At 42.2% G+C, this 13394-nt stretch overlaps 2 protein-coding genes across 2 annotated transcripts in view; one reads left to right on the top strand and one right to left on the bottom strand.

Moving 5' to 3' along the window:
• The window catches only part of cmss1 (cms1 ribosomal small subunit homolog), a 77414-nt gene that overhangs the window by 41226 nt on the left and 22794 nt on the right, over positions 1-13394 (top strand). The gene's annotated exons all lie outside the window — the stretch shown is intronic.
• Positions 198-1818, bottom strand: LOC135521190 (filamin A-interacting protein 1-like). The gene is made up of 4 exons (XM_064947120.1): positions 1660-1818; positions 812-985; positions 428-606; positions 198-282 (listed from the first exon to the last, which is right to left on the bottom strand). The coding sequence occupies exons 1-4, from the start codon at positions 1816-1818 to the stop codon at positions 198-200; spliced, it is 597 nt and encodes a 198-aa protein (XP_064803192.1).

Raw genomic sequence — 13394 nt, forward strand, 5'->3', positions numbered from 1 at the left:
GCGACAAGCACAAAATTAGATGCCGAGCAGAAATTACAATAAGAAGCATTTTAGTGCTGTGTTTACAAAACGCAGCAAGATATTTTTTTATGTGTGAAAAAGGCATAATTCTGCATTAACACAACCCCTGTCCTCTTGCCTGTCCTATGCCTAGAATGAGCTCTTCGAAGAGATCAAGTAGAGAAATTATAGACTGGTTAGCTGACGACAACGTCAGGAAAACGATGCATGCACTTCAAAGGGTCAGAAGGCTGTGTGTAGTGACTCTGGATGGCCAGATAGCTAGCAACAAATGACAAGAGGCCATGTGGGGAATCCTAAGTGGCTAGTTTGAACTTGCTCTTGATACCATGTCTTGTTTTGAGTTGTTTTGACTTAATATTACTAAAATGTGCTAGCTAGCGAAGGGTTGGTCAGTGTTACTGACCTCTCACGGTCCTGCTCCAGTAGGCAGGTGAGGTCGTCGCTGCGCTGCATGAAGGCGTGGTGCTGCTGGTCCTGCTCCTCCAGCCTGCAGAGGGCGCCACTATGGGAACGCTCCACCTGCAGCAGCTGCTCCAGCATCCGCCTGTAGCTCTGGTTCCCCGTCTCCACCAACCGGTCCAGCTAACTCAGAGCGAGAGACGGGCATGAAGACTAGGCTAAACTTAAAACACTGTGGTTCTCATTGTGTCGTTTGAAACTGGCAATGGGTTAAATATGTTGGTTGGTTTATCATTCGCTATCTCTACTGCAAACCCATGGCTCAAAGCATACACACTCCTAAGTTTGACTGATGGCTTTAATAGAAATAGCGTTTATAGCCTGTTACCTCAGCCATGGGTTTCTCATAGACATCCTGCTGGGCCTCAGAAGCCTGGTCCTGGAGTGAGTCTCTCTGCAGGGCTCGAAGCACCTCTCCTGTGGTGACAATGCCATACTGGGCCTCCAGCAGAGCCAGATCCATTTTCTCTGCTTTCAGGACCGTGATCACCTCATCTCTTGCCTGGTGAGATGGATAGATAGAATAAAAATGGAGGGATGAAGAATGAAAGAGATGAAGAGATTGGACTCCCAACAGAAGGAGAAAATCTGTCCTATACAGCTGTGGTGTAGGCTGTGTTTGTCATGCTCTGTGAGGCATGTCTAGGAGTGTTTTACCCATGGTTTTAGATAGTCACAATAGGCTCCTCTGTTAGTCTGAATCATTCTGTCTCTACAGCTCACGTACAGCTGGGCTCAAAGTTTAGAACAAATGTCCCAGTGATGACGTCAATGCGTGATGTATGATGGTTACCACAGCCACAAAATCATAAACCTTGCCTATTTCTACAATTTCTCTTATTAATGTGATTTTAAACCTAACCTTAACCACACTGCTAACCTTATTCTTATCCCTAACCTTAAATTAAGACCAAAAAGCTAATTTGTGCACCATAGACAATTTTGACTTTGCGACTGTTGTATCGAGTGGAAACAATGTACGACTCGCATTTTTACTTATACGGATTTGACCAAATTGTGGTTTTGAACATGGCCAAGTCTGTGCTATAGCCTCGTACGGCCATCCTGACCTGGTGAGCTTACCAGAGCGCAGCGGTCATGACTGGATCAGGCTAATAGGTTAACTCCACTTCTATAAACCAAGGTCCAGATACACTAGGACTGGTCTGTCCTCACCTGCAGCTCTCCCTCCATTATACTGAGGAGGAACACAAGGTCATCCCTGGACAGGTCTTTCCCCCTCTCTCCTCCCATGCTGTCCCTCAGGACAGTGCCCTTGAGAGGGTCTAGGTGGGCCACGGAGTTCTGTGAACCATAGCCGTTCCGGGCAGCCATGTTAGAGCTGTTGCTATGGGGATGCACCTGGGAGGGAGAGAGGGGTAGTGAGAGATTTAGGGACATGGAGAGGAAGTGTGAGAGGGAGAGAGTAAAGGGAGGTTATTGCAGTGACGGGGACAGAGGTTTCATTTGAAGCTGTGCACTCAAGTAGGCCTTGTTTGAATGAACTAGTGCCTGTGTGTATCAGTTACAGCTTTAATGACTTTTTATTACAGCTGATGTAAACAGTGAGGTACGTAGTCATAACCAGCCGCCCAGGGCTTAAAAGATAGGCAAGCATGCTTGCTTATGTTTCTCAGGCCATCTATAGTTTCTCTGTTAGCACATAATTGACTGGGGGGGGCTGGCTGTCTGCTTGACCAAGGGCTTAATTACAGACCATATGAACTGCCGGTCTGTCTCTCTGTGTGTGTGTGTGTGGATGTGTGTTCTCAACAGGTTACAGCAATGGCAAACAATGCTGGTCCAACCGCAGAATATCCTTTTAATCAAGTAGGCCCAACTGTATGTCTGTACATACTCATTTAGAAGGAGTAACATTAAAGCATCTCAGAGAATCATCCTAATACCCAGCCAAAGCATTCTATGTTTAGAATTTAAGGGTCACGCACATCACGAGCCAGTAGGTGAGCTCATACACAGAACACACACGCATGCACACAGTTAGGCCTGGTAACACACGCTAACGCACGTACACAAATACACTATAAACAGGACAAGTTTTTCCAGAGTTACACAGCAGTGAAAGATTAGTCTGATGTCCTAACAATATAAGAATGGGGGAGTAGGAATGTAGGCTACGGCTGCTGTCATCAAAACAGTCCAATAAGGTCGTTTGAAAGAGGAAGCCAAAGTAGACAGATTATTAAAGGGGGTTTTGTGTGTGTGTCTGTGTGTGCGCGTCTGTGTGATTTGTCAAATCAAAGTTTATTGGTGCATACACAGTTTAGCAGATGTTCTAGCAGGTGCAGCATAATGCCAATGTTACTAGCTCATAACAATGTAGTAAAATGTCAAACAAGTACACAAATAATTACAATGTAAAAAGGTATAGCAAAAACAAGTTGTGACAAATCAGTGTGTGTGTGTGTCAGAGATGTCTGTCTGTGTGTGTCAGAGCTGTCTGTCTAAGTTGTTATCCTCTCCTTATCGACTACTAAGGCAGATGGAGATATCTGGCCTTCATTTCCTCTGGCCTCCCTCGCTCCACTCGTTTACTGGGATGGAAGGAATGATAAAGTAAGCCTTTAATGAGGTCCCATTCTAACAGCAAGTACTCACAGCCGCAAATGCCAGTACACAGCGCACACACACACAGGGCTGTGACGGAAATTGGAAAACCATGCGTTGACGGTTTTGGATGGAGACCGGCATGAGAATGACAAAAAAACTGTCAAAACCATTGATAAAAAAATACATGTAATACAACGTTTTATCAATGTTATTTTTTTGTAGGTATACTTTACCCATAGCGGGAGGGTTAACTATTGATTATATGGTATTGTTTTTCTAACTTAGTCTGTCTATTAAACTGTATACATCTTTTGATCAGCAAATCTGCTGAAAAAATACAAATTTGAAGGTCAATTCAGTTCATTGGGGGGGTGGGGTGAAACGTGGGGCCCTGGGGGTAACTATAGCACCTATTAGAGAACTACCGATAGGGATTTTGTTGGGTCCGATGCCAATACCACATTTTTTTGGGGGGGGGGGGGGTCAAGGATGCCAATGGCCGATATTCAATGTCATTAAATTAGAAAATGTTGATGACATTTCCCAGAGACAGCCATATATGTATTAATGCATCAAATTTAAAATCAAACAATACATTTTACTTTGGTAAAATCAATCTAACAACATAATGGTAATCGTTTTATTTAAATGGGACATCTCTTGATAAACTGGGTCAATCAAGATGGCATAGGCATACTCACAATATAGGTGAATGCATATTCAATAGGACTGTGTGCCTGCATGACTTTATTAAGCTTGTTTTAGCTGATCAGTGGAGACTATGGTGCTACAGATGACAGTCTGTTTGCTTTCCATTTGGGACTTACATTAGCCTACTGATCAACAACATTTGAATAGAAGTGTCACTCCAGCATGTCATGCCTGTATGGAAGGATATCATTTGGTTAGCGCCAGTTTGTGCTGTTCTGTGAAGGGAGTTGTACACAGCGTTGTACGAGATTTTCAGTTTCTTGGTTGTTTCTCGCAATGAATAGCCTCCATTTCTCAGAACAAGAATAGACTGACAAGTTTCAGAAGAAAGTTATTTGTTTCTGGCCATTTTGAGCCTTTAATCGAACCCACAAATGCTGATGCTCCAGATACTCAACTAGTCTAAAGAAGGCCAGTTTTATTGCTTCTTTAATCAGAACAAAAGTTTTCAGTTGTGCTAACATAATTGCAAAAGGGTTTTCTAATGATCAATTAGCCTTTTTAATATGATAAACTTGGATTAGCTAACACAATGTGCCATTGGAACACAGGGGGGATGGTTGCTGATAATGGGCCTCTGTAAGCCTATGTAGATATTCCATAAAAAATCTGACTTTTCCAGCTAGAATGTTAATGTTGTAAATTACTAATGTCCACCATATTTCTGATAAATTTGATATTTTAATTGACAAAAAATAACTTTTCTTTCAAAAGCAATGATATTTCTAAGTGACCCCAAACTTTTTTTGTGTGTGTGTGTGTGTGTGTGGAAATCAGTCAAAGTATGGATTTCACATGACTGAGAACACAGATATACATTTGTTGGTCACAGATACCTTAAAAAAAGGTAGGGGCGTAGACCAGAGAACCAGTCAGTATCTGGTGTCACCACCATTTTCCTCATGCAGTGCGACACATCTCCTTCGCATAGGGTTGATCAGTCTGTTGATTGTGGCCTGTGGAATGTTGTCCCACTCTTCAATTGCTGTGTGTAGTCGCTGGATGTTGGTGGGAACTGGAACACTCTGTCGATCCAGAGCATCCCAAACATGCTCTTGTGAGTATGCAGATCATGGAATAACTGGGACATTTTCAGCTTCCAGGAATTGTGTACAAATCCTTGCAACATGGAGCCGTGCATTATCATGCTAAAACATGAGGTGATGGCACCGGATGAATTGCACGACAATGGGCCTCAGGATCTTGTAACGGTATCTTTGTTAATTTAAATTACGGTTGATAAAATGCAATTGTGTTTGTTGTCCGTATCTGTTGACTGCCCATACCATAACCCCACCGCCACCATGGGGCGAGCAAACCTCTCGCCCCAACAACGCCATACACCTGGTCTGTGGTTGTGAGGCCGGTTTGACGTACTGCCAAATTCTCTTAAACGACATTGGAGGCGGCTTATAATGAAATTAACATTCCCCATCCCGGATCCTAAAACTTGGATCTGTGGGGTTGTGTGATAAAACTGCACAAAGTGGCCTTTTGTTGTCAGGCTCATGGTGTTTAGAAACTCCCCATCCCGGATCCGGGTTTGTGACTAAAGCCTCAGGCTCATTAGCATAACGATTTCTGAAAATCGCAAATAAAATGAAAATAATGCGTCTGCTCTCAAGCTTAGCCTTTTCTTAACAACACTGTCATCTCAGATTTTCAAAATATGCTTTTGAACCATAGAAATTGACTAATTTGTGTAAGAGTATGCAAAGCTAGCTTAGCATTTTGAGTAGCATTTAGCACGCAACATTTTCACAAAAACCAAATAACTAAATAAATAAAATCATTTACCTTTGAAGAGCTTCTGATGTTTTCAATGAGGAGACTCTCAGTTACATACCAAATGCGCAGTTTTTCCTGAAAGCGTCTGTGTGTAGGAGAAATCGTTCCGTTTTGTACATCGCGTCTGGCTACCGAAACGAACCGAAAATTCAGTCACCTACAACGTCAAACTTTTTCCGGATTAACTACATAATATCGACCGAAACATGGCAAACGTTGTTTGGAATCAATCCTCAAGGTGTTTTTTTTCTCTTCATTGAGCATCAAGAGCTTGTTAACAAAAAATACTGGCTGTGTTTTGCTATATTGCAGGACTTGTAAATTTCATGGTGAAAATTAAAGATCTGTTACAAAACGACAATTGCAGACACCTTGGGGGCTTATAGAAAGAGCAATTTAACATTCAATATAGACAATGGAAAACAGAGCCTCAAAAATCTGTTCATTTCCTGGATGCCATCTCATCTTGGTTTTGCCTAAAACTTGAGACAGAGAATATCTTGGTAGTTTTGGATAAGGGTGTTTTCTGCACTATTTTAGAGTCGAGCATCTTTTTGTGACAAAATATCTTGTTTAAAACGGGAACGTTTTTCATCCAAAAATGAAATAGCGCCCCCATAGATGTAAGAGGTTAATCAGCTTCTTGATATACCACACCTGTCAGTGTGATGGATTATATTGGCAAAGGACAAAGGCACACTAACATGGTTGTTAACAAATGTGTGCACAAAATGTTAGAGAAATAAGCCTTTTGTGTGTGGAACATTTCTGGAATCTTTTATTTCAGCTTATGAAATATGGGACCAACACAGCTTGTGAACACCACAGATAAAAGGGTTAGTTATCGTCATCTTGCCAACAGGTCTCATAGCTACCAAATTGTTGGTTGTTGAGTTGTGAATGCAATTGAATGATAAAATAAGAACTGTCTTGTAAATTAGGGCTATTTTACACCTAGCTACAGTTGAAGTCAGAAGTTTACATACACCTTAGCCAAATAAATTTTAACTCCGTTTTTCACAATTCCTAACATTTAATCCTAGTAAAAATTCCCTGTCTTAGGTCAGTTAGGATCACCACTTTATTTTAAGAATGTGAAATGTCTGAATAATAGTTGAGTGATTTTATTTCAGCTTTTATTTCTTTCACCACATTCCCAGTGGGTCAGAAGTTTACATGCACTCAATTGGTATTTGGTAGCATTGCCTTAAACAATTTAAACTTGGGTCAAACGTTTTGGGTAGCCTTCCTTCCACAAGCTTCATTCCTCCTGACAAGGTCCATTCCTCCTGACAGAGCTGGTGTAACTGAGTTGGGTTTTTAGGCCTCCTTGCTCGCACACGCTTTTTCAGTTCTGCCCACAAATGTTCTATAGGGTTGAGGTCAGGGCTGTGACGGCCACTCCAATACCTTGACTTTGTTGTCCTTAAGCCATTTTTGCCACAACTTTGGAAGTTTGCTTGGGGTCATTGTCCATTTGGAAGATCCATTTGCGACCAAATCTTTAACTTCCTAAGTGATGTCTTGAGATGTTGCTTCAATATATCCACATAGTTTTCCTGCCTCATGATGACATCTATTTTGTGAAGTGCACCAGTCCCTCCTGCAGCAAAGCTCCCCCACAACATGATGCTGCCACCCCTTGCTTCGCGGTTGGGATGGTGTTCTTCGGCTTGCAAGCCTCCCCCTTTTCCTTCAAACATAACGATGGTCATTATGGCCAAATAGTTCTATTTTTGTTTCATCAGACCAGAGGACTTTTCTCCAAAAAGTACAATCATTGTCCCCATGTGCAGTTGCAAACGGTAGTCTGTTTTTTTTATGGTGGTTTTGGAGCAGTGGATTTTTCCTTGCTGAGTGGCCTTTCAGGTTATGTCGATATAGGACCCGTTTTACTGTGGATATAGATACTTCTGTACCTGTTTCCTCCAGCATCTTCACATGGTCATTTGCTGTTGTTCTGGGATTGATTTGCACTTTTTGCACCAAAGTACGTTTATCTCTAGGAGACAGAACGCCTCTCCTTTCTGAGCAGTTTGACGGCTTTTCTTTCCCATGGTGTTTATACTTGCGTACTATTGTTTGTACACATGGACGTGGTACCTTCAGGCTTTTGGAAATTGCTCCCAAGGATGAACCAGACTTGTGGAGGTCTACATTTTTTTTATGTCGTCTTGGCTGATTTCTTTTGATTTTCCTATGATGTCAAGCAAAGAGGAACTGAGTTTGAAGGTAGGCCTTTAAATTCATCCACGGATACACCTCCAATTGATTCAAATTATGTCAATTAGCCCATCAGAAGCTTCTAAAGCCATGACATAATTTTGGGGAATTTTCCAAGCGGTTTAAAGGTACAGTCTACTTAGTATGTGTAAACTTCTGACCCACTAGAATTGTGATACAGTGAATTATGGGAAATAATCTCCTTAAACAATTGTTGGAAAAATAACTTGTGTCGTGCTCAAAGTAGATGTCCTAACCGGCTTGCCAAAACTATAGTTTGTTAACAAGAAATTTGTTGAGTGGTTGAAACACTTAGGTTGGAGTCATTAAACCTTGTTTATGTAAACTTCCAACTTCAACTGTATATAGTTAGCTAGCTAACGATAGCTACTGAAACAGATTATTGTTTTGCTATGTTTTTTGGGGTAGAACATTGTTTGCATCCATGAGCAAGCTAGCTTTTTAATGACCAGCACTGTAGGTGCGCGAGACAACTTTACCAGAATCAAGGCATATGTATCGTTGAATCGTTGTGACATATGAAATACGAGTGATAATGTAATCAATGAGTAATAACTACGTACAAAATGAATGAACGCGTTAAATTATTATGTGACGTGCAGTCATATTCAGGCCCCAATTTATTTCAACAGGCTTATTTGACACATCAAATAGTGTTATTTCACATGTATCTTTTATGACACGCAAAGACCCAAGCGGCGTTCCATCGAAATCCTAGTTGAGAATGAAACGACTGACCAAATGAAAAACAAAACAGCACAGCAATTAAATGAAAGCAATTTATTTTGATGTTTTACTGGTAATGGGGACTTGCCAACAAAATAACTTTTGTGTGTGTATGTAACCTTTATTTAACTAGGCAAGTCAGTTTTTATTTATTTATAATGACGGCCTACACCGGACAACGCTGGGCCAATTGTGCGCCGCCCCTTGGGACTCCCAACCAAGGCCGGCTGTATAGAAGCGTCACTCCAGCATGTCCATGCCTGTATGGAAGGACATCATCTGGTTAGGGTCCGTTTGCGCTGTTCTGTGAAGGGAGTAGTACACAGCGTTGTACGAGATTTTCAGTTTCTTGGTCATTTAACTGTAATAGAATGTTTAAAAGGCCGCTAAAATTTAAATATCAGATATCGGTACCGGCCAAAACTGTAATATCGGTGCATCACTACTAATCACATTAGGAATGATCAGCTATCACACATACGTTTGCAAATGGAATGCTTTACAGTATTTATGATGAAAATTTGCTTCCACAAACTTTCGACTCACATGCCGCCTATGAGCAAGACAGTTCAGCCTAAATGCGATAGTGTTGTTCCTTTGCTAATGTTATGCCCCCCCATCGGCTGTCGGTTATGTTGACGATACGCCAAACACCGACACCTGTAATTCCATGACCGTCACAGCTCTACACACACACTCCATCTCTGTTACCAAGGGAATGGGCTGAGTGAACAGGTACCATCTAGGAGGATACACAAACCAGGCCGAGGTCTGCACAAGCAACCGTCACATACACAGGCCTACATTGTCAGTAGATGTGTGTGTGGGGTTTTTGAGCTGAATATTTTAACAGGGTATGTTAATAGAACATTATTTCTATCTGCTGGCCTGGTCTGTGTTTCACGTGGACTAGTTCATGTTCTCTTGTCCATCCTGCTTTCCATTACACGTGCACTTCTGTGTTCCCTGTGCCCAATGATGAGAGACACAGCTGAGTTCTGCACGCACACACACACAGGACACACACTCACAGATATACACTCCGGCTTATAGCCTAGCCTATACGCTTAATCTCTAGACAAATGCAGACTCATTTGCTCATACACAACAAACGCCGAAGTGTAAGTTCAGCCCAATACATGTCCAGTGTCTGTGTTCGTCACGGACCCAGTTGAGGGCTTTCCCCTGGCAGACAGAACGGCAGCGCCACATGCCCATTGGCTCCTTGGTTTATTTTCTTAACCATGGAGAGCTGCCCGCATCGACCCGGTCTTCCCCTTCTACAGGCTGCTCCGGGATCCAAAATCATTAACACTTTGAAATAAAAACATGGTCACGTGTACACACCCTTACAGCACCCAACCCTTAAATAACTCTGGTCACGTGTACACACCCTTTCAGCACCCAACCCTTAAATAACTGGTCACGTGTACACACCCTTTCAGCACCCAACCCTTAAATAACACTGGTCACGTGTACACACCTTAAATAACTCTTGTAACTTAAATAACTCTGGTCACATGTACACACCCTTACAGCACCCAACCCTTAAATAACTCTGGTCACGTGTACACACCCTGTCAGCACCCAACCCTTAAATAACTCTGGTCACGTGTACACACCCTTTCAGCACCCAACCCTTAAATAACTCTGGTCACGTGTACACACCCTGTCAGCACCCAACCCTTAAATAACTCTGGTCACGTGTACACACCCTGTCAGCACCCAACCCTTAAATAACTCTGGTCATGTGTACACACCCTTACAGCACCCATCCCTTAAATAACTCTAATATTGTACGTGGTGAAACACACACACTTTCACCACTCGCCTGCCATCTTAAATACCATCTTGAAGCTTGATTAATATAAACATGACTTCAGTCTATGAATGCACATTTATTCACTGACGTTCTGAACCCTGTTATGTAACCATTTAAACTAATTAACCATGGAAAGGTCTAGTACATGTTTAATAAACCATTAATAAAAGGCTGGGAGAAGGCCTGGCTTGTCCAGCCTGTCGTTACCAATTCCCTCCCAATTCCCCGATTTAATACCCACCTGTTATGGGAGGCTTGGGTTCAGGTTGAGGTTCCGTTCCGCTCCTCTCGTGCCAGGGTTAAGATGGCACACATCAACTTTCCTTAAATCAGTGTTTTATAAAAGCTGACGTGTAGGTGACGGTGTGCCCGGTTGTAAGACTTATTGTGATAAGTTATACCTCTGCTTCCTCAGTCCTACCAAGCTGGTGCATGAGTTAAAAAACAAACAATGTGCAAACATTCAGAGAACCTTAGAGTTAAATGGAAGAGTGTTATCGATCCTCGAGTAGATACTGGTAGATGGTCAGGATTATGCCCTGGCGTACACGTTGGGGGTAGGAGTTTTGGGGTGTAGGTAGCTACTTGTAGCTGTCATGGTCAAGATTATGCTACTGTGGTCACTGTCGAGAGAGGATGGACGAGTTGGTTCCCTCTGTCAGTTTTCTGCTCAGCTCCTCTAAAAATGGAACAAGGCTGTCATCACCTTCCCCTAACCTGTCATCTGTTAGAAAATGTCTCAGTTACCTCGATCTCTGCAGGAGAGTCCTTCACCTCTCTCTTTTTATTTCTCTCTTGGTGTCTCAGTTTTCTGCTTTTATAGAGAGCTAGTAAACGTGTCAGACATATTGCAACAGTGTGCAGCAGATCACCTGTTTGGAGCAGAAGTTCTAGAACCTAACAGCACATTTGATTTCTGGAACCCAACATCTCCATTGGTTCCAGGAGCAGAAGTTCTAAAACTCAACAGTCTTGGTTCCAGCCGCAGTTGTAGAACCCAACAACATTATTGGTTCCAGGAGCAGGATTTCTAGAACCCAACAGTCTTTGTTCCAGGAGCTCTCTTACCCACAACCAACACAACAAAGGGAAAATAATGGCTCTCCCAACAATTCCATCATTCTTGCTTGTTTAGTAAACATTTGCTGCAGTCATGCAGATTAGGAAACTTCAAACTGCATGACTTGTTTACATGACATTGTTTGAATCAACTTCAAATAAGTTGGTGTACAATTATTTAGACAACGTTTCTGTGCCATAGACCTAGCACAATATAGATTACATCACAACTTGTCTTAAGGTTTTCTACTGATCGTAAAACACGTATATTAGTGACATGAGTCCGAGTTACGTTTCAGACAGCCAACCATTACCACTGAGATCAAAGCCGCAAAGCTCGGCTCTGATGGAAAAACACAGCACATGATTTAGCTGAACCCTAATGACCTTTTATGAAGTCATGTGTTGAAGAGCTGTTAATGCCTATTAATGTGGTTAATCAATAGGATGCAGGGGAGTCTTGGGTTGCGTCTTTGCCTTGACTTCAATGCATGAATTACTGAAGCTATGTTCACTCATGTTAGCTGACCAGTTAGTATTCAGCGGCCCCCAGAGAAGTAAGGTTTTATGGAATCTCGGGTGTGAGGCAGTTTTCAAAGATATGAAGTTTTACAATATCCTCTTAGTGGAATTGGACCAGAGGAACAAGTCATGAGCAATACAGTTTTTCCAAATATTTAACATTAAACAGTGGGTTTGCACCGGTGATGGCTGTTTGCATCTAATGACACGCCCACCAGAGAATCCTTTTTTAAACATCCTCTTCCTCTCCGTCTTCTGAGGCGTTTTGTTTTTGAACTGCTGTCAGAAAGTTCAATATTTCGCTTGGCCATCCTCGTCCCCCTCCCTTCATGGCCACTGATAGGTCTACTCCACCATAACCCCGCAGCATTCCAATCCTTTCAGGTCAGCGTGCATGAAGGAAAAGTCAGGAGGAAATGGATCTATTGGGTACAGTCCAGGAATTGTCTATGGTGAATGTTGTGAACCACCTTCTACCTTTTACAAACAGTATGAGAGAACAATCACAATTCATGGGAATTAACTAAATTGCTGCCATTGCGATGAGTCGCCTTGCACAACAGATTTTCTGTGTAGGTTTTACTAGTCTCATACTGCTAGAATGGTTAGACGTTCAATAGGCTTTTTACCATTTATGAAACACTTCTTTCTTTGTGGGGTTTGTCTCCCTGTTTCTTGTCTTGGAGCATTCCAACTACTGGCCTCTGTTTCACACATGCATGGCTAGTGCTACACTCTCACATACTCTCATGACTGATGCATACCAAACTTCCCATCAGCTTAATGTGCGTTATTTATTGTTCTTATTTTGGCAGAACTGCCCTCTCAGTGGGTAATATATTTTTACAATTTGAGTGGTTATTTTCTTGGCTGGGTGTAGTCTCTTGGCTTTAAACAGACCTAAAACCACTCTTTCAGACTGTAGAAATACAGGATATAAGCCTGTCAACCACAACACTGTAACATGGAAAAGCAGAGTCCATTTGAAGGTCATTGTGATGTAATGACATGTCGTTTACATTCTAGACTGAAGATATAAAATGGGGTGTGTCCTCTGCTGCAAAATAAAGACTGACTTTCTGTCAAGAGAGCTTAGTACAATCTCTGGATAGGGGAACCATGTGAAAGTCCACGTGTGTGTGTGTGTGTGTGTGTGTGTGTGTGTGTGTGTGTGTGTGTGTGTGTGTGTGTGTGTGTGTGTGATGGATGGATACAGTATGCTTGCAAGGTAGTCAGGTTTGCACATTCACACACACTTGCCGTCCATCCACAGCCATCAGATTGTAGATTATTCTGGCATTGCATCAGAGTGCTACAGAGATGATTGATAGAGACAGGCTAGAGTGATATTAAACATCACACACTATCTGTCAGGGGGAAAGAGAGCGCTCAGAGATGTGCTTTGGCCCTCATAGACACATGGATATCACATGCAACCGCTCTGACGTCACAGGTCAATGATTATATG

The sequence above is a fragment of the Oncorhynchus masou genome, chromosome 29 (genome assembly GCF_036934945.1).
Source record: "Oncorhynchus masou masou isolate Uvic2021 chromosome 29, UVic_Omas_1.1, whole genome shotgun sequence".
Taxonomy (NCBI): Eukaryota; Metazoa; Chordata; class Actinopteri; order Salmoniformes; family Salmonidae; genus Oncorhynchus; species Oncorhynchus masou.